Genomic DNA, 21,961 nt, shown 5'->3' with positions numbered 1-21,961 from the left:
AGAACATGAGAATGATTTTATTCGAATTGTCTTTAATGTTATTTCATATTACATACATGTTCCTCTTCATTTTTTTTTCATTTGAACCACTTGGTGCATGTTCTGTCTTTGCTGTAAAACACCTTTTGCTATATTAATGGTATGAAAGATGTTTTACAAATAAAAAGGACATTTTTTATTCTCATGTTTTATCGCATCGTTGTGTTTTGTTTGCAAGAAATGTGTCAAATAGCCTAACTGTGGAGTGGAGTTGTACAATGTGATATTAAAGTTTTGTACTGTCCTTTAAGTAGTAAAGTCTACATCAACATTAGGTCCAGTCCTTGATTAAGTGTATTTAATCTCATATTTTGTTATTGCTGAGGAAACAATATTAAACCATCGTGTTTACACCTGAGTGTAGTTTGAGGACAGTGTCCGTTTTCCTTCATCCTGGGCAATGTGCGTGTGAAACTGTGGCCACTTCTTTTTTAGTGCACTACTACACACTTTATATTCCGGGAGATGCGAGAAAACGCCGTTGCGCATGCGCAGCGTAGTCATCTGACGGCTGAGCGCCGCTGTGGACGCTTCGCGCTGCCGCTACACCACCGAGGGCCACCGCCGGAGCACAGAGCCACACAGGGACACACACCGACACCGACCGGGGTGAATAAAACCCTCGATCCCACGGAGAGTTAAAGCGACGAGGACAGAGCCGGAGGTCTGGAGGCGTGTGTGCGTGTGTTTATGTGTGTGTCTATGTGTGTGTGTGAGTGGCGAAGTCTCTCCTGCAATGTAGCCAGCAGCAGCAGCAGCAGCAGCAGCAGCGTGAGTGTGAGTGTGAGTGTGGGTCGTTGTGATCGCTCGGTCGCTGCATGGCTCTTCCCAGGGATGCCATGAAAATCAGAACAGCCGACTGAGAGACCGCTGCTCCTCCTCGCTATCACGGACACAGCGGCGGTGGCGGCGGCGGCGGTCGTGGTGAGCAGCAGCGATGGATACTGGTGGAAAGAGCCACGTTAGGTAGCGTTAACGAAGAGCCCAAAAGGAGAGCTGCACATCTCTGCTGCTGCACGTCTCGGAGCTCGTCTAAAGGATGGATTTCACCCGGCTCCGGAATATCATCAGCAGATTCGTAAGGGCCCCCCATCCGTCTGTCAACACTGTCACAACTGTAGCTCCAAGTGCACCATCATACAGTCTATATCTATATCTATCCATCTATATATACATATAGCCTAATGCATGTTTCATCTTGCTGTTATTGCATCTATGAAATGAGTTGCAGATTGGATTTGCTCTGAGAGGAGAAGGATGAGGATGAGGAGGGGTGTTATTGAGGGTGATAAACACGTTGTTCGCCTGCAATGATCAACATTTTCACTCCAGCTGCTTTTGGCCCTGACCATTGACTGAGGGGGGGCTTTACAATGTTTTTTTGTGAGGCTGAATAGGGAATGTGCCAGTGGCTACAGATGCAGCAGCGATGGCTGGTGAATGTGTGGAATAGAAATGAACTTGGCTGGCCCACTTAAGTTGTTTGAGTGAGCTACAACATGCAGGCAGGCACACACACACTATCGCATGGCTTCCCTCTCTGCTGCTGCTGCTGCTTGCCCTGGTCTGCAGAGGCAATAAATCCCAATCAGGGTTCAAAAGACAGACTTGAGAGGCCTTGCGAGGACTCATTGTGCAGCATTAGTTTGTGAACTGTTCCCACTTCCAGCCTGATGGAGCAGAAAGTTGTGCTGGTTAAACTAGAGGGTGCACAGTCAGTCCACAGAGTGTATGCAGCAAATCATTATCTTTAATTGCTGATCTAGTCTTGATCGAGTCTGTGAGCAGGAAATATCCACATTATAGCCTACCCAAAGCGGATGAAGCTGTATAACCATATTACTGGGTGGCGTGGTCCGACCAGGCCGGCGCCATCAGTATCTGCCGGAGCAGGAAGCAGCTGGCTTGTGGACAGCTGAATTGGATGGAGAAAAGAAAAGAAAAAAACAAAACAAAACAAAAAATTGTCGATAGAAACCAACTCTGACAGGCCCCCGGTGATGCTCATCAGACCGGGCACATCTGGAGTATATCGACACATCTGCTGCACTCAGTCTGCAACCCTTTCATGTGACCTTAAACCTGGCTCAGGTGCTGTGAAGATAACTATCTGTGTGTGTGTTTTGGTTTGTTAAGATTGTATTCTACGCATTAGTGTGTGTGTGTGTGTGTGTGGTGGGCAGGTGACAGTGTGGAGGGAGCTTGACGGATGCTCCAGCAGGGCTAATATCAGGGGAAATCAGATCCACCACGGAGGCGGAGGAAGGAGGATGGAGGGATGGATGGGGGTTGTTGAAGACACCCCCCCTCATCTCTCAACCTTTTCCCTTTTGCATCCTCACTGGGAAGCAGACAAGGAATTAATCATTAATTTAATTATCCACATATTGATTTAGAATTGGACGGATGCTTGACGTATATCTCGGCCTCTGTTAACCCTGCATGCTGTAGCCTACAGTCTTGAACAGCTGCCTCCTCCACAGAGAGTGAGACCGTAACACACGTAAGACCACAACATTACATCACGCGAGGTGATTAACATGTGATAAGCAGCCGGGTGTCCGAGCAGTTTCTCTGTAAACTCCCCCCATCAAGGTCACCGGCGTCCGAATGTAGCCCATGCAGCCTTCAACGCTTTCACACTTTAATAAAAAAGAAAAGCTGAATCCGTAAATCACCCTCAGCCATTAAAGAATACAGGTCTGATTTAGTTCACTTTCCTCCACTGGGCAAGTTTATGAGCCTTTCACTTCATATCTTGTTCCCTTATTATCACCCTGTCATTGACTTGTGGCTTGTCCTTGGTGTATTTTTATGCGAGGGACATTTGTTGTGTGTCTCAACTCTGCCTTGCTTTGGGTTAGGTTTGTTTTAACGTCTCTATAAAAGTACAGCGTGTCAGACTTTTTCAGGGCGAGAGCGACAAAGTGCAACAGCCACGATGAAGGCTGACGACCAGGGCCATTAGTGTCTGACTTAAACAAACAGGAGCTAAGTGAAAATGAATATGAACAACTGATATATTTCTTTCAGGAAGGTAAAACATACCGTATACCCGGCCCCAAAAAGAAAGTACAGACAACAGGTGTATCTTTACTGTGACCTGTGTGTGTCTTTGAGATAATTTCATGATTTGGTTTTGACCACTGGTGCATGATCAGCTTTGGCTGATAAACTTTGTTGTAACCTGCAGACAATTCAGATGTATCCAGTGCAGCACTTTATAAATGAGAAGGAAATTAGATTTTCTGAAGGTTTGCTGTGCTGCTCGTACATAACGTAAGCCTGTTGTCTGACTCCAGAAAAAAAGCCTTTACACTTTGGTAAATAGTTTTTCTAAAGATAAATAAGGTGCCATGGCGTTTTGCAGTGCACAAAGTTTAAATGGGACATTTTGTTGCGTAATAACCTAAATCTGTTCAACTTTTCTCTCTGGGCTGGCATAAAAGAATGGCTAAGCCCTCATGCAATAAGATGTACTCTGTGTGTGTGTGTGTGTGTGTGTGTGTGTGTGTGTGTGTGTGTGTGTGTGTGTGTGTGTGTGTGTGTGTGTGTGTGTGCGCTGTTGCTCTGGTATGTCAGCAGACCCCAGGCCACGACACGACAGGAAGAGATTTTTATTTATAATGAGATTTATCTAGTAAATGACCTCCTGATGCGGTTTTAACTGATAATGGGTCTGTGAGTGAGGAAGTGTGAGTAAGTGTGTGAGCGTGTGTGTTGGTCAGTATCCACTGTCTCCACTGCCTTCTCTTCCGTGCCCTTTTTATCGACTGGTAGCAGTAATAATAGCGATGGCGTGATGGCTCAGACGGGCTCAAACCGTGAGAACCGCATGAGGTCATGATCTGGATCTGAACGATGCTTATATATGTTGGTGATGTTGTTATTAAAAAAACACCTTCTATAGCTTCAGTATCTACAATGTCCTTTTATATGAACATCTTACCTTTTCTGTCACAGTCTTGTGATAACGGCGTTTTTTGATCTACATCAGCCTCGTGGCCACTCACTACGCTCTCCTGCCTCCGGCTAGATTTACCCTTGCCCCCCCCCCCTCTGTCCTCACCCCCTCTGTCCTCACCCTCCTTTACATCTTATCTCTGAGTGTGTAACTGTTATTCTTGCAGAGACCTCTCACAACCTCAGCAGATAAAAGAGAAAGGCCAGCGATGTCCGCCTTTGATCAAAAAAAGGTGCCAGCAGGTCCCGGAGAGCTTGAAGGGCTTTAGAAAGGTTTCTAGCAACTTTACAGCTCTTTGATTCCCCTGGCTGGTGTTGAAAGGCCGAACACAGCCGGCTAGATTACTGTTTACCACGCACTGCTACAAACGGTTAAGGGCAGTCTATTCCTGTCCCCCCCAGCCTGCCCCCTCCTCAGAGTTGCCCCCCCCCCCCCGGAGAAGAGACAGAGGATTTAGGTGAGAAGAACTCACAGGTTTTGTGTTTTGGGCCAAGCTTCGCCCGCCGGCCGGCCTGCGTGTGTGTGCATATCAGAGGCAACACAAACGCCATGCATTGGCGTGCGGCTTCGTAGGAGTGATTTCTGTTTCCCCCACCACCACCACCACCACCACCACCACCACAGTGTGGCCCTGAGGACAGACGCTTCATTAGAAGGCACAGTTTCAAGCCTGTGTTAGCGTGTTGTCGGCGCTAAATGCAGACAAGATGAGAAAGAGAGGGTTTTTTAGGATGCAGATTACAGTGGTGGGAGAAAGAGGAGAGAAGAGAAGAGAGGGAGGGGAGAGGAGAGGAGAGGAGAGGAGAGGAGAGGAGAAGTAGCACAGCTGGATTAAAGACTTATGTAACAGTTGGATCACGGCAAGTCAAGTGGGAGAGGAAGCTAGGGCAACAACAGAATACACATTTTTTGTCATTTTAAAGTAATCTCCTCATATTTATCTTTTTATTTTTGTTGTTAATATTCAATTACTTGCATCCTCGGGGTGGGGGGGTGGGGTGGGCTTTTGTTGTCATGGATGGTGTGCGTACAGGCTGAAGGTCACTACTTTTTCCCACATTTCAAACCAAAACACTGCCACGTCTGTGTTTTTTCTGCCTGCACCTGTGCAACCTTTCCCCCATAATATTATTCCCTAATAAATAATTATAACAGCTAATGGCACTTACTTTCTCTTTGAGCTAAGTTCCCTCTCCTTATTTAATTAGTTTCTTCCTCACTGCTGCTTTTGATGTTTTTTTTTTATATTATTTCTTTGATTCTACTCTGCTCCCCCCAAAAAAAAGAAAAAAGAAAGGATTTTTAATAAGTCTGAGCTGAATGAAATAAAAGCACCCAAAAGATCCCAAGGATATTGTCTGCAGCAGCAACACTTGCATATTTCCCTTAAAATCTCATATCTTGTCAAATCCGGCCTCACAGCATTAAATTAAGGAGAAAATGTGACACATTTGATCTTCGGTCTATACATGACAAAGCCTCTGTGTGAAGCTGTTTTCTTTGTGTTTTGAATTTGCAGATGTAGTAGCTCCTGGCATACTGTGTTGCTATGGTGATTAATGGCAAATGAGTAGCAGCGGAGCGCATATTGAACAGGTAGCCTCCTTCCTTTTTAGCTGATCAAGGTCTCAAGGCTCCTTTCATCTTCGCCTAGTACTACGACAGACTTCACAGCTTTTGCTAATAAGTTATTGCATTTCTTTCAACTTTCCCTCCCAAAATTGCACAGAGATGGTTTAGTAGTACTGTGAACATGCTCTATTTTCTTCTATTTTAACGTTAAACGACCTTATAAATCAGTGAAACTTTTACATGAACAACATTAGGTTGTGGCTATTCATAAATTCATCAAATGTAAAAAGTTATTTACACTTTGCTGCAGCTGTGTGATGTTGTAACATGTAAATGAAAACAATCAAGTCACATAGCTAACTAATGCTATTCAGCTAGTTTAGTGCGATGCATCCTCCTTATAGAAATATACTTGTGTTATGTTTAGTGGGCGCATGACGTCTGTCCGACTACCCATTTCTCCGACCATACATTTCTTTATTTTTGCGTCCATTAGTCCGACCTCCCACTTCTCCGACTTAAGTAGCCCTAATAACCCTTAACCTTACCCTAAACCTAACCTTAACACTATAGAATGGGTAGTCGGAGAAATGAGCCGTCGGACTTTTGGGCAGTCGGACTGTCACTGACGTATGCTCCCCATGTTTAGTGTAGGCTAATTTAATGTCTTTACATTATACATAATTATGAAAGATTATCCTTTCATATTTTAATAATAATAATAATAATAATAAATTTTATTTAGAAAGCGCCTTTCACGCCACTCAAGGACACTTTACAGCAGTTAAAATCATCAAAAACACAGAATAAATCATCAATAAATAATACCAAAACAAAACACACAGCACGGAATAAACAACATTAAAAAGCACAAAATAAAGAACAATAAACACATGTTACTGGCTTTTAGCCAGTAACATTCAATCTAAGCGAGCCATAGTTACTGTATAGGCTGCATTAGCTTTTAGCCCAGTTAGCTAAGCTAAAGCCACACTTTGCAGTAAGGGAGCATAAATATATTAGTAACAAATAATTTCCACGTGAGAACTAGTTGCTATTGTACAACTGTTTTATTTTGGTGAATAATTTAGTGTGAATTTGCATTTTGGTGACACATCCAGCCAGGCTTTGCACATGCTACAAACACTGAGAAGCCACAACTGGCTAAACGTTTAAGAAACCTTTACATTTTCACATTTTAAATTCATCTCAATAATTTATAATTATAATATATACGTTTTACAGTTATCATTTTATATTCTCCCATAATGTTTCCCATAAAATTGGTCATCTAAAGCACAAATGTATCATGTGTGTGTTCTTGTGTAGCCATGTTTGTACTGTTGCTATTTTTTCTACATCTTCAGCTGACATGAGGAGTTCATTAGGGAAGAGTTCAGTCAGAGGAATTTGATCTGTGAGTTAATGAAGGATACCTGCTCAACGAGCTTTGTGGCTCCGCAGCGCGGCATGGTGGCGACAGTGGAGGAGGAATGAGACATGACAATTTAATCAGGCCAGTTAATGGCGTGTACCTTTTTATTACACCTCCGTGATAGAAAGGACCCACATCAGGCAGCATGACAGCATGGATAGATCCGGGAAGTACCGGGGTCAGGGGTCACTTTTCCACTATGAAGATTTACACATACACAGTGCTGTTAAATGCAACAGAGGATTGCATCTTAAAATGCTAGACAGGCTAAAAGAGGAAGCCAGGACAATAAATAGGAAAGCAGCATTTCAGATTTTAAAAATAGCAGACCTGCATCTGTTCTCTCTCATGAGCGTAAACAGTTGAAAAACATCTACTCAAGAGAGTGCAGCACCGTACAGTCTGAATCATGAAGGCAAAGTTGCAGTGGTAGGATGTTTTCTGTTATCAAATCCACCCTGTCATCGTTGATGATTGATGTAAGAGCAGTCTCTCTGTGAGGAGGCTGTTTCAGTGTTGTTAATAAAGACAAAGCCTCCATGTCCTCCAACCAACCAGCCGGCCACTTTGTCTGATGGAGCAGTAGAATGAAAAGGGAACAGTGGGCCGGGGGTTGATACGGATCAGTGAGGATTAATGATCAGATAACTACAAACCACAATGCAATCTCTCTGTCTTTCTCCATCCCTCTCCCACAGTCACACTGTCAGGGCGTGACACTCGCCAAGGCAGGAAACAGTGCAGATACAGAGATGATGGGGTGAATGATGAAAACATGAAAATGTAGATTTAGAAAGTAAAAGTGTAAAGTATCAGATATTATGTTGACTTATATACAGATGGGAAATGTGGTAGAAATTGCTACGACGCTAATTAAATAAATATTACCAGGATTGATGTAAATCACAACTAGGGCTGTCGAAGTTGAAGTAAACTACTTTTTTTGATGCGTGATTAACATGCGTTGTGCCACATTGGCCTTTGGCCCAACCCGTAGTTTGAATCAGTTCCCAGGAATGATTCAGCTCATTGTTGCAAGCTAAACCATTTCTGCTAACAGTGGCCACTGGGATGACACAGTCATGTGATTATATGGGCTTTTTCTAATGCCAAATGCAGTGAGGCCTTTAAGGTGTTTTCGGTATTGTATAATAATAAATTAATAATTAATAAATAATTATAAGAAATAAGAAATACTTGAAAAAAATCTCTGTAAGATACTTTTTCAACAGGTAAAAAGGTCAAATTTGTGTTCAAAGCGGTTAACAGAGGTTAGGAAGGTATCAGTTCTGTGAGTCCTGGATGGCTTCCAGTGGCAGTAATCAACTTGGCTATAACTCCTCGTGCTGCGTGCAGGTCAAGTTCTTATGTAAACAAAGCCATGTATCTGACATGTAGGCTACCTGCATGCCCCCCCAGTATAAATATCGTATGGCATCCTACATCTGGCCTCCCTAGCAAGGTTTCAAGTGACCGGCATGACTGGCAGTCCACCGAGGAATTTACAGAACCATAGTTACCGTCGTAGCTTCTGGTCCGTTTCATTCCTTCCTGGCAGTAAACAAAGTGCCAGCAGTGTCACAAGGAACTGATACCCGGCGCCTAGTAGTGTGAGCTCATAGAGGCCAGTGGAAGGATCCATCCCTCTTGCTACCGCCCAGGAGTCGGTCACATCCCTGCTTGACACACTACTTCGTTTGACAGCTTCAACAACCCCGTGGGAGAGCCTTTGTTCAGACGGTGCCTGCCTCTTGTTCTTGACACTGTAGCACATGAACAGCTGTTCAGAGCGCCTACTGTAAGGCTCCATGTTGCCCGGCCTGGGCGTAACCAGTATGCTCTGTCACCGCCGCCATCGACTGAAAAAGGAGAGTGCGATATGCCTCTAATTCAGTAGCTGGGGGATAAAATCTTCCATCGTAGGCATGAATGGCTGACAAAGACTGCATGGAGTTCACTCACACGCTTTGGCTGTTGTACCTGTCGATAAAAACACCAGTTTTCATTGACATTTCCCCTCAAAATCTCTTCTGTCATGGTTCAAAACGTAGCTTGCTCAAGGTTTGCAGGACCAGTGGCAAGTCCCAAGCTACCACATGTTTATGTGCCACATGAACCGTTAAAGGGATAGTTCAACATTTTGGCAAATTGGCCCATTGCCATAATCCCTATAGTCATAGTAGTAGGTTTGTTACCTTTAATTGTCGGTGCAAGCTATTTTTAGAACGGCAGAGCAGAGCCGCGAGCTGCTCAGAGCTACGCTACGGAGGCTCATGGGATTTGGTTTCCCTCATCAAACTCATCAAATACACAATCCAACAACTCCACAACGCTCTGGTGGACAAGTTGTGACCTGCACATTCACCACGTTATGAGATAATAACGGAACGTTAAAAGACAGAGTTGTATTATAGATAAATTCATGCAAAACCGCTGATGCGCGTTGCCTTCATGGACAGTTTTTCAGCAAGCAGACTCTGTATTTACTTCTAAAACAACTGCATCTCATAACGTTCTGTTATTATCTCATAGCGTGGTGAATGTGCAGGTCACAACTTGTCCACCAGAGCGTTTTGGAGTTGTTGGATTGTGTATTTGATGAGTTTGATGAGGGAAACCAAGAAATCCCATTAGCCTCCGTAGCGTAGCTCTGAGCAGCTCGCAGCTCTGCTCTGCTGTTCAAAACATAGCTTGCACCGACAATTAAAGGTAAAGAAACCAATGCTATGACTATAGGGATTATGGCAATGGGCCAATTTTCCAAAATGTTGAACTATCCCTTTAAGGTTGATACAGCCTGACTAGTTTTAAAAAAAAAACATACTGCAAATAACACAATATGTAGAGCTAGCATGTTTTATCAAATGCAAAAAGTGTTTAACTTGACACTCTTTTGGCACCTGTTATTCAGGGTGGACATGCAAGTGTGCTCCTGCAGCTAATGTTGCCCAGTCGAAAAAGACAGAGGAGATGTAGCGGTGGCAGGAGAAAAGGACGAGCCAAGAGACGTTGAGGAGCATTAACAGCATCAGTAGCTGAGGGTGATGGATGTTTCTAAAAGAGGACAGCTGCAACGCAGTTTTATAGGTCACTCACACAATTATTGCTCTCTGATGTTGGACTGAGGACAGACTGGACACTACGCCGAGACATTATCACCTCTTGAGGTTCAAAGAAGTATTACGAGATGTGACGGGACTAGTTGCTTGACATGCGACACAATACGCAGACATCTTTGACATAACATCAAAACTTATTTCTCTACGTTCTGTTGAATGTTTTGAACTAAAATACTGACATTACCGCTTTAACATGATAATTTTAGCCCCCTAACATGATGTTAGCCTGGATTATTTAAGGCATGTTTGAAGAACAGGACCCAGTGAGTTATTTTTGACTTTCTACTGACACAGTTTTGACTTGAGACCAGTGAGCATGACACTCTACACCCCTACAACAGATTGCATGTATTTCTTAATGGTTTGTTTTGTTCATTTACATTACCTTCACTAAGGAACTTGTAAGTGTAATGAGTCTGCCATTATGTGTCATATCGTTCCTCCTTAACTCCGGCTCCTGCTGTTCCCTCCCGCTCGGCCTGCTTTTCTCTTTTTTTCCACCTCACTTTCCATCTCTCTCTCGCTCTCTCTTTCTTTCCATTTCGCTGTATCTCTCTGGGTCATGTTGCCCTCCTAATGTTTTGAAGGGGTCTCAAGCCGGCTGACACTGTTGGCTTCGAGTCTATTTTTATCCCACTGCCGAGCGCCTGTTGATCACAGTGGATAAGTTTAGACGTGTGACTCTGAGCTTTTCACTATTGTGATTTGCTATTTTTTTCTCCAGTAGGAAAAGTCACATTCATTTTAAACTTGTGTGCAAACGTATGCTGGTTTCAAATTTATGGATTTCAAACTACAAGGTTACTGGGAATCGATGTAACAAGATTAGAGTGTTAAATTTACATCATGTGAACTCTGAACACAAAGACATTAAAAGTTTTGCTCATTGGCAATGATGAGCTGCATCCCTGCCAAAACGTTGAGGACGTTTAAAGCAGTGGAGCGCTGCTTCCACCGAGGTGCTTGTTCCAGAACTTTTCTGCTAATGGTCAACACTTCTGATTTGAGCTGTGTCAGGCCGGCTGCTTTGCCAAAGGCTACGCTCACACTGCCCACTCAGGCCAAAACATTAGGAGCCATGTAGGAAGCTAGATGGAAACAAACAGCTGAATGTTGTGGTGTCTACGCTCTTGTTTTTTTTTGTTTTTTTTTACTTGGACAGCCCTTGTCCCACATTAGTTTTTAATGAAGGACACCTTGGAAAGAAAATATGTGCTGTGCTAAAATCCCAGAGTGCTCTTTGTTAGTCCCCAGGGAGCTACTTAGACTGTATGTTATATTAATAAACGTGACAGATGAACTGAGATGAAGGTTTGCACGCACACGGACTGATTTGTGTTCATTATTTTGTCTCAAGACATAGGATTAACAGAGTTTGCGTGTTGTTTTAGACCTGTGCAGAAGAAAAAAGAGAATAATGAGCGGCTGGAGCGAAGTGCAGACTGCAGAGTGGTCCTGCATAGGAAAGGAAGAAGTGAAAAGATAAATGACAAATCCACACTTGTGTGACTCAGAGCTCATCCCACCTACACACATCAGCAAACACACACTCATCCTTCAGTCTTGTCTGTCAGGTTGTTTGTTAAAAGAAGTTATTGAAGTCGTGCAGCACAGTCCGGTGGCAACACTGTGTCTTGATCTCAGTGTTAGTCAGGCCAGTGTTTTGGTGAGCTGATTAAAATTTGAAAGGAAATAAACAGTCATAACATTTTGTTGCCTTTCACACATCGAAAAACTAATTTTGTTTGTATAATGAAACTATGATTGTAAAACTAAATTATCAAAGAAAATGTTTTGTTGGTGATTGGACCACATCACGGCTCCAGTACCTGAATGGACTAAAATGGTTATTGCTGAGAACAATGGCAAAATTGTACATCTAAAATGTGGTTTATTGGATGTTTGGTGTAAAAGACACACCATCAGATAATGAATTATAAATTATAGCTGTGTATAGCTGCACACCATGTATAGCTGAGAGTCTGCATTTGGTAGAAGCAGAAACACCGCAATGAGTGTAAAGTGTTGGGTGACATTAATATTCAATTGAATCAGTCTTGTAATAATAAGTCAGGTAATAGTAAGTAGGTCATGAATTGTAAGCGAACACAGATGAACGGTGTGTTTGAACCCATTTTTTCCCCCCCGTTTCTGCTCGTTTTTGCTATTTATATCTATATATCATCTCTGTCTCCATCAGTGTGTGGGGGAGGAGAATTGGGTGGACAGCCGGACGGTGTACATCGGGCATAAAGAACCCCCTCCGGGAGCTGAGGCCTACATCCCTCAGCGTTACCCCGACAACCGCATTGTCTCCTCCAAGGTGAGCAAGCCACAGCCCGTGAGTCAGTGCCACAACGCTGTTCATCATCACACTATTTCTTTGTTTCGTATTCAGACAACCATGTAATCCCTATTGTGGCCATGTTTTTTAAGGATGACACATTTCGCTCTTCTCGTGTTCATCAAGCTGTGCATCAGCATTTGTTTTGCCAGAAGGATTTTTATGATGCTCTATTGTTTCTGTCTTTGTTTTTATTTTTATTTTTTTTTGTGTGCGTGTGTGTGTGTGATATTCACTTTGCTGTCGCTCTGTCCCACAGTACACTTTCTGGAACTTCATCCCCAAGAATCTGTTCGAGCAGTTCAGAAGAATCGCTAACTTCTACTTCCTGGTCATATTTCTGGTCCAGGTGAGATTTTCATGAGAAATATAAAATGTTTTAGAAGTTGTTTTAATCTGAAAATACAACACCCAAACTTCCAGGAAATATAATTCTAGCTTTCTTTTCGTTAAAAACAAACAAACAAAAGAAGCATCCTAAGATCTCGTGATGGGTGACTTTTTTTTTTGTATACTGTATAATCTTTTTCTTTTGTATGTGAAACTCGCCCATGTTTATTTATAGTCCGGGGTTTGCATGAAGATATTCCCAGAGACAGCTGGTGAAGTTCAGACAGCTGAACACTGGTCATCTTTTACACACATATGTAACCAGTGTGTAACCTTGTAGTGCAGATTTGATTTTTTTTTAAAACTCAGAAACTCAAACTTGAACCCAAAGTTAAAGGGATAGTTCAACATTTTGGCAAATTGGCCCATTGCCATAATCCCTATAGTCATAGCAGTAGGTTTGTTACCTTTAATTGTCGGTGCAAGCTATTTTTAGAACGGTGGAGAAGAACCGCGAGCCGCTCAGAGCTACGCTACGAAGGCTAATGGGATTTCTTGGTTTCCCTCATCAAACTCATCAAATACACAATCCAACAACTCCAAAACGCTCTGGTGGACAAGTTGTGACCTGCACATTCACCACGCTATGAGATAATAACACAACGTTACCAGACGGAGTTGCTTTTGGGGCAAATGCAGAGACGGGAATGTGCATCAGCGGTTTTGCATGAATTTACCTCGAAAACAACTTAGTTCAGTTATTGTCTCATAGCGTGGTGAATGTGCAGGTCACAACTTGTCCACCAGAGCGTTTTGGAGTTGTTGGATTGTGTATTTGATGAGTTTGATGAGGGAAACCAAGAAATCCCATTAGCCTCCGTAGCGTAGCTCTAAGCAGCTCACGGCTAAAAATAGCTTGCACCGACAATTAAAGGTAGCGGACCTACTCCTAAAAATATAGGGATTATGGCAATGGGCAAATTTGCCAAAATGTTGAACTATCCCTTTAACTTGACATTTTCTTTGATCTATGAAAACCTGATTGAAACATTTTAAACACAGCAGGCTAATTTGACTAAGTTGACATGACTTTACATGGGACATCAGTGTCCACAGAAATTCAGAGCAGTTCCTCCAATAGTTGTTGATACATTTAACAAGTCAGTAATTTGACTTGACTAAATCATCTTATATTTTCTCTTAGACTTTAGTATCATTTTATATCGTTGCTATAAAAACAACGAAAAGCAGTTAAGCAACTAAAACAAACAAGTAAAAAAAAACATACAGACATCATAACAAACAAAACGAAAACAAAAAGACTAAGAATCAAAGAGAAACAGCCTCTCTCCCTGATTCACTTTCATTGCACTAAACGTTGAATAATCACTCAGGAGGATTTCTTACGCAGCAGCAGCAGCAGCAGCAGCAGCAGTTTAAAGGGCGGCAGTGTAACCACAGCTTGGGTCTTTGTGTCCTGTATGTTGTATCAGTAGCATGTGAAATACTGCACCCTCTTAATGAGACAAACTGGGCATGGCACACAGCGGCGGTGTTTGTATTCTTTGCGGGCCGCTTTGCTGTATTGCTCTCCTGTTAAGTGCAGATGGGGACACATAAAACAAGATTTGATTACTTGGATACTTTAACTTTGTGAGATTGGTGCTTGATTCGTTATTACAGAAGCTTTGCCCTGCTACAGTTCCTTACTCAGCGTTGCATTACTTGGCATCCTTTCCCACTCTCCTCTCTCCCTCCCTCCCCCTCCCCCTCCCCCTCCCCACTGTTCCTCTCCCTTGCAGCTTATCATCGACACCCCCACCAGCCCAGTCACCAGCGGCCTGCCCCTCTTCTTTGTTATCACTGTCACCGCCATAAAACAGGTAGGTCACACACAAACATACTCGCATTTCCTGGAAATATTACCCTCCAATGATCCTCACATCAAACACACAAACACAAACACACACACATACAAACACCAACTCCCAGCCTCAAACACACACACACACAAACACACAAACACACTCTCTACCAGTCGGCTGTTCTATTATCTGTATATACGCATTCCTCTCTCAGCGAAAAGGACATGCCATTGAATATGTCTGGTGATGTGAGAAATATGATAATGAATGGTCTCCTCTGTTAATCACTCTAGCTGAGTATCCCATGCCCCTGGGAGATGCATCCTTCCTCTCCACCACATCTCAGCACTGAGGGATGGGGTACTATCAGTGATAGATGAAGCTGCTCTGGCTAAGGAAGCCTGAGTTTTACTGGGACATAAATCTAAAACATGACGTGTTGGCTAGAAATCCAGGAAAGAGGTCACTAAGCTCAGGGAGCACAATGCTAATTAATTACAGTGTATGACTTTCACCCCTCTCCCTCTCACTCTTGATCTCATGCTACGCTCTGGCCCCGATTCTCTCTGCACAATAATCTATATTTCCTGTTTCTACCCTGCCAACAAACACATTGGTTTTCTCTTCCTTTCCTTTCCCCCCTCTTACATTCTTCCTCTCTCTCTCTTCTTGCATCCCTCCTGCTGCATCTCTCTCTCAGGGCTATGAGGACTGGCTCAGACACAAAGCTGACTGCTCTATAAACGAGTGTCCGGTGGATGTGGTGCAGCAGGGGAAGGTGGTGAGGACACAGAGTCACAAGCTACGGGTAAGAAGAACGGCCTCATTAGAGCAATAAAGCACCTGAGGCCACAGAGCAACACCACTGTACTGCTGCAGAGCTCACTTTTTCTATATCTGTCGCTCTCACTCCCCCCCCTTCCTTCCTTTTCCTCTCTGCAGTCCTTTTCCGACGTTGTTTCCTTCCTCACGTTCTCTCTCTTGTCTTTCCCACCAATTAACTTCCCTGAAACCGGAGTAGGGGGACAATCGGTGTCCCCTGGCACGCTATGCAAGAGCTCCCTTATGAACAGGACTGATGTATTTCATGAGTTTGGATATTCCTGTCATCATTCCCTCATGTTCTCTTATGTCACCATGATGCAACAGTAGATATCTTCATGTTCAGGCTAATTACTGGATGTGTCTTATAATACTCAAGATTTTTAATTGTGTAATACCTAATTTTTGATTGTTTTATGACTTTTCAGCATTAATATTTAATATTATCAGACTTCAGTAACTGTTTTTCTATATTATTTAGCTTTAGGCCTTGTCAAAAATCAATTTTTGATTGTTTTCATGACTTTTCAGCATTAATATGTAATATTATTAGACTTCAGTAACTGTTTTTCTATATAATTTTGCTCTGGGCCTTGTCAAAAATCAAATTGCATAATCATGCACAAGGGATTTCTCTCCTTTAATCATGAGTTCAGTATTACAACTTCAGATGACTGTTTGGTCTTCTTGATTAAAACAAAGTGACACAAGGAATCCTCTTAGACCATGTTTAGTTTGGCTGGACTGTAAAACCAATACACAAGCTCTTCCTCAGTTGTATTTCCCATGGAGACAATATAATGTTTCTGTACAGGAGGAGGCTGCAGTTTCAGGACCACGGTCCAATGACTGTTTATGGGATCATACTTTTCTGAAACTGCATCTTCTCAGCTGTATTTACTCCACTTTTGAGGGAACTCGCAGCTAGAGATCAACCAACCAAGGCTGCAAAACGACCAACCAATCAAAACGTGACTATGAACTGACCAGTCAAAAAGTGGCCGTTCAGCACTTATCCGCATAAATTCAACAATGGAAACAAAAGACCCCAGTGTTAATTTTCAGCCACTGCTGCAGAGTGCAAGAATGATAAACAGACGATGGTTGTGTAGAGGAAATAAGATGCCAGTTCATTTGAGTTTTTATTTACAGTGGCTGTGGTCCTGACGCAAAACTCAGGGGTTGAATGTCAAGATTTTCTGTTGAAAAGCAAGAACCAGTTTCACTGAGCTTGCATGTTGCTCTGCAGAAATCGTCTCTCATATCGTCTCCACATGAATGAAAACAGAGGCGTCAGACTGCATAATGTGAATGTCTGGCTCAGCACCTCCTATGTAGATGTATAGTAATCTTCTGTCTTGTTCCACCGTTGTGTCAAGAGGGTATTTAGAGGGGGGGGGGGGGTACAGGTCCGTCTTGTTTCTGCTGCGTCTGCTCCTGCTGCTCCTGTGGCGTGTGCAGAGAGAGACTGAGTGGGATGTTGAGGGTCTTCTTTAGAGCGAGGCGTCCACACGGCTACACAGCCTTAAAGGTTACAGAGCATTAGCTTGTGTTACCATGGTAGTAGTTTTCACTGAGCTGCACAGGACAGACATTTTACGTTCACACACACACAAACTCTCCTTCTGTGTGTGTGTGTTTTTTTATATACCTCTGCACCAGTGCAAGTTGTCCAATTATCTATCCACCTATCCCATTCTCATGGACATTATATTTCAGTAACGCCTTGACACAACAAACATTTTGCATTTTACATTATTTTATTGTCAGTGGTCAAAGGTCTCAGTGACTTCAGACAGAAATCATGACAACATTGTACACAAATTGTTAATATATAACATGACAGCTATGCAACGTGAAACCAGTCTGAGTGGCGGAGGCAGACAGCCGTGATGTGGTAGTTGTAGTTCCCTTCTGTCTCCCTTTGTTATTGTCCCCGTCCTTTCTCTCTGCCTCTCTCTCCATCTGTGTCTCCGTCTTCTTGATTTTATTTATTTTTTTTTTTTGCTACCAAGGTTTCTCACTTCTGTAGATCAAAAGGAGCGGATTAGAGTGTGAATTGGGAGCAGGAATAATGATGAATATATTAATCATGCAAAATCAGGGAGCGTGTGTCATGTGTATGGTCACCGTGGAGATGGGATTTATCAAAGCTTAAGCTGCTCCGCTCGCATAATCTGTTATGCAACTTCTTAATCCTTTGAAAAAAAAAAAAAAAAAAAAAAAAAGGAGGGATGTTAAAGGATGAGCAGACGATTACCCTGCAGGTCTGTCTGTATGTCTTTTACTCCATGTTTGCGTGAACCCTCTTGTCAAAATACTTGTCATTTATTATGGACGTGGAACTCATTATGTGTCGTGTCCTGTCAGGTGGGGGACGTGGTGGTGGTGAGGGAGGACGAGACCTTCCCCTGTGACCTCATCCTGCTCTCCTCCAGCCGCCATGATGGGACCTGCTACGTCACCACCACCAGCCTGGACGGGGAGTCGAGTCACAAGGTGCCTCCACCAGTTCACACACATTTTTTTTTTTAATTCTCACTTAACTTTTACTTGATCATCTTTAAATCCCTAAAATGAGACATCCACATGGGTGTTTGAAAAGTCTGTGAAATCACTCTGCCATATTTAAGGCCTTTTGATATCCCAAATGTTCAGCCTTTTTTTTTTTAATCAAATAATACATTCATCCTTTTAAAATTACAAACTTTTTTATATCAGTGACATAAAAAGAAAACAACAGCAGTGTTACCAGGCAATATGCTCTCACCAGCATTACTGTATGTATTATTGGAAAGTAGGTCTCTCTTCTTCCTCATTCTTATATAATCTTATATAATCCTATACAATAGTTTCACACTATGTTCCATGGTATCTGCTAGTTTTAGTGTCCTCTTACTTTTATCTTACTTTTTAGTTTCCAATAAGTCCAATAAGAGCACTTAGAAACTGACTGTCTTAAAAAGCCCTAAATTTACTTTTACATCCATGTCGTCACATTCAACTAGACCAAATATTTCATATTTTTTTGATTTTTTTTGACAGATAATTAATCAGCAATTTTGGTTATAGAAGAAGTTACGTTTTAGAGAACTTTGATTACAAAATGTTTGTTAAATTAATCAAAAAAATATCAGAAATATTTCTGGTGTCGACATCTATGAGTTTGTACAATTTGATGTACAGTAGGATTGTTTGGCCTTGACACAGGTTTGCTCTCTACTGAGTGTCATTCTAGTTTGATAATCAATTGACAATTACTTGTCAAGGTGATGAACAGCCCACACAGGTTTTGGACTGTTATTCAGACAAATACAAGCAATTTGACGATGTCATCGTAGGTCGTCGGAGGAAATAGTGCTGAGTATTTATCAGCGTTTTCCAACACAAACACCAAAATATAAAGTGATTAATAACAATTAACAGATTAATTGAAATGGAAAAAACGTTGCAGCTTTATGCTTTTGAATCAAAACACGCACTTGGACTCAACAAATGCACAAAGACGTAGGTGACACACCGTCACACACCACAGTTCACATTTTCACCTCTCCGATGTTCACCGATGTCACTCACATGACCATATGCATGGCTGAGCACACGCACACACAATGCAGCGTGGAGCGCTCCATCCACCCTCCTGATTGGTGGCCCCGGGGCGACTTCCCGCTGCGCTCACCCTCCCAGCGTGCTGTCCTCCGCTGACCCAGGAGGAGCGCTTTATCACAGCTCACCCACCTGGCTCTCCGGGTCATTTAGAAACCTGCAGGAAGCCGGGCAGAGGAGTCAGATTAAACCTGCTCTCATTAGCGGCAATGGGTGACATTTTCACTCTGTTGTCTTCCTCCTCTTCTTCCCCCTTCCTCCACCTCTCTATCTCAGACCTATTATGCTGTACCAGATACCATGGCCTTTAGAACGGAGCAGGAGGTGGATTCGCTACATGCCACTATTGAATGTGAACAACCTCAGCCTGACCTCTACAAGTGAGTCTGACACACACTCTCTGATGCATCTTGTACACAGACCTCAGAGATGAATCTCTTATATCTTAATTTGATTTTACCTTGACCTTTCACAGATTTGTGGGGCGGATCAATATTTACAAAGACAAAGAAGAGCCTGTGGCAAGGTGAGTCGACTTACTATTCTTTATTCTTTAGTTTTGACTTTTTTTCTCAGACTAATTTAATGTTGTTTTTTTGGGGTTTTTTTTCAATAACAAATATTTATTACATGTAACACACAAACTGAAGAAAATCCAAATGCTAAGAACAGTCACAAACATCTATGCACGGTATTACAAGTGGACAACTGGCTATTTCATGTTGTAAAGCTTTGGACAAAGTGCAATTATTAAATATGTGCACCATTTACATTTTTTAACAGTAACTTCAGAGAAAATAAAAGTGAAGAACACAAAGTGAAAATGCACCATAATACACAAAGTGAGCAAAAAGTTAAATCTGGATTATAATATATTTGCAGTAGCACATGATAGTGTTTTATTTTCTCTACTGTGGAGGGTCAAATAAACATTTTCAAATAGTTGACAAAGAAAATCAAAACAGCAGATCTTCTTCATGGTATGAAATCCTACAGATAAACTGTACAGTTCAGGTTTTTCTGCGCCGACATTCCCAGCTTTAGCTGATGTGGCAATCAGAAGGTGTCAGCATATAGCGGTGGAGTAGGAAGGAGGTCCAGCTTAATTTAATGTTTTTAAATGTGTTTCCCATTTTTATTCTTGCAGACCACTTGGGGCTGAGAACTTGCTCCTTAGAGGAGCCACACTGAAGAACACACAACATATTTATGGTAATATCTCGCAGATTCACGCTGTTTAACAGTAACGGAGAGGCTGATGTCATTATCGCCTTGGTAACTCTGTGTTTTCTTTCCCCTTCAGCTGTTGCAGTCTACACCGGCATGGAGACCAAGATGGCGCTCAATTACCAGTCTAAATCTCAAAAGCGCTCTGCTGTAGAAAAGTATGTTTCATGTCTAAATGTCTGATTCATGTTAGATTAGTTCAGCTCCCGATCTGTGAGCCTGACCCTCGCTCCCCTCGCTCCGTCTCTCTGCAGGTCAATGAATGCCTTTCTCATAGTGTATCTGTGCATCCTGATCAGTAAAGCGGTGATCAACACGGTTCTGAAATACGCCTGGCAGTGGTCCCCCGACCGAGACGAGCCCTGGTACAACCACAGGACGGAGATCGAGCGCCAGCGACACGTGGTCCGTTCATCAGCCTCGACTTACAACAACACATCACTGCTGCCTGGTCATAAAAAACTTCATAGCTGTTGTTGTCTTTCGTCCTCCCAGGTGATCCGAGCGTTCACAGACTTCCTGGCCTTCATGGTCTTGTTTAATTACATCATCCCGGTGTCTATGTACGTGACGGTGGAGATGCAGAAGTTCCTCGGCTCCTACTTCATCACCTGGGATGAGGAGATGTTTGATGAAGAGCTGGGAGAGGGCGCTCAGGTCAACACCTCTGATCTGAATGAGGAGCTGGGCCAGGTACACACACACATTTTCACACATTTGCATACACTGTCAGACTGTAAACTTTCTTTTCAGGCACGGCCTTAACTCTACCCTTCCTCCCTCCCAGGTGGAGTATGTGTTTACTGATAAGACGGGCACTCTGACTGAGAACAACATGGAGTTTATTGAATGTTGTGTCGATGGGAACGTCTACATCCCGCACGCCATCTGCAACGGGCAAATCCTCAGCGCTGCCTCCAGTATAGACATGATTGATTCCTCACCTGGAGGATACAGGAGAGTAAGTGTGCGTGCGTGTGTTTGTAAAGCAAATAGGCTTCTAAATCCAGCCTGAATTGAAACTTGGCTGCACTAACTTGGCTGCCGAATGGAAACACTTGCAGATTAACATGTCATATTTCAAGCAGGAGCATCAGCGCGGTAATTTCCTCTGACATTTTATTATAAACACAGCTCTATTTTGCATTTCCATTGCTGATGAATACAGTATATAAACCCTACAGTATACCCAGCTCATTTTCTTTGTAACCCCTCAGTGTTTTCCATGTCTTACATGGGGGAAAAAAGACCTCTGATACACAGAAAAGTGATGAGCCTTGCAGTTTTGGCAGCAGCAACAGTGATTTGTTTAGATTTAATAGAAGAAAAGTTGTATAGTCAGCAGTATCCGCCACAGATGACCAGAGAGAGAGAAGAGCACTGCTGCCAAAACTTAAATGGATAGAAAACTTGAGCAAAAAGATTTCACAGATGTGCTGCTTTATTTCTATGTTTTGCAAGGAAAAAATACCACAGCAGCGCCAAACTCAAAAAACATATGCATCAATGATGCATCTTTGAAATGAATTAACATCTGCGTTCATAAAATGGAGATTAATTATCAATGTGTGTTCCTGTGTTTTTGTATTTGTCTGCATCTCTAGGAACATGAAGATCTGTTTTTCCGGGCTTTGTGTC

The 21,961-nt window shown here is 42.6% G+C and overlaps 1 protein-coding gene across 6 annotated transcripts in view; it reads left to right on the top strand.

The window, feature by feature from the left end:
• The first annotated feature begins 587 nt into the window (after positions 1–587).
• LOC146965274 (phospholipid-transporting ATPase IH-like) overlaps positions 588–21,961 on the top strand; it is a 38,387-nt gene continuing 17,013 nt past the window's right edge. For 5 of the 6 annotated variants that reach the window (XM_085764405.1, XM_085764403.1, XM_085764406.1 and 2 more), the window contains exons 1-14: positions 588–1,117; positions 12,330–12,452; positions 12,733–12,822; positions 14,606–14,686; positions 15,369–15,476; positions 17,861–17,989; positions 19,373–19,476; positions 19,572–19,622; positions 20,244–20,308; positions 20,400–20,481; positions 20,578–20,728; positions 20,819–21,016; positions 21,111–21,284; positions 21,928–21,961. In XM_085764405.1, coding sequence (XP_085620531.1) covers positions 1,079–1,117; positions 12,330–12,452; positions 12,733–12,822; positions 14,606–14,686; positions 15,369–15,476; positions 17,861–17,989; positions 19,373–19,476; positions 19,572–19,622; positions 20,244–20,308; positions 20,400–20,481; positions 20,578–20,728; positions 20,819–21,016; positions 21,111–21,284; positions 21,928–21,961 — 1,429 coding nt within the window. In that variant the 5' untranslated portion in view covers positions 588–1,078. Of the gene's footprint in view, positions 1,118–10,230; positions 10,393–12,329; positions 12,453–12,732; positions 12,823–14,605; positions 14,687–15,368; positions 15,477–17,860; positions 17,990–19,372; positions 19,477–19,571; positions 19,623–20,243; positions 20,309–20,399; positions 20,482–20,577; positions 20,729–20,818; positions 21,017–21,110; positions 21,285–21,927 lie in introns of those variants that run through there. The other variant, XM_085764404.1, reaches the window with a different exon arrangement.

This window comes from Trachurus japonicus, chromosome 21 (assembly GCF_045865225.1).
Source record: "Trachurus japonicus isolate A0001 chromosome 21, Traja_1.0".
Lineage (NCBI taxonomy): Eukaryota > Metazoa > Chordata > Actinopteri > Carangiformes > Carangidae > Trachurus > Trachurus japonicus.
This window is presented reverse-complemented; position numbering and strand designations above follow the sequence as displayed.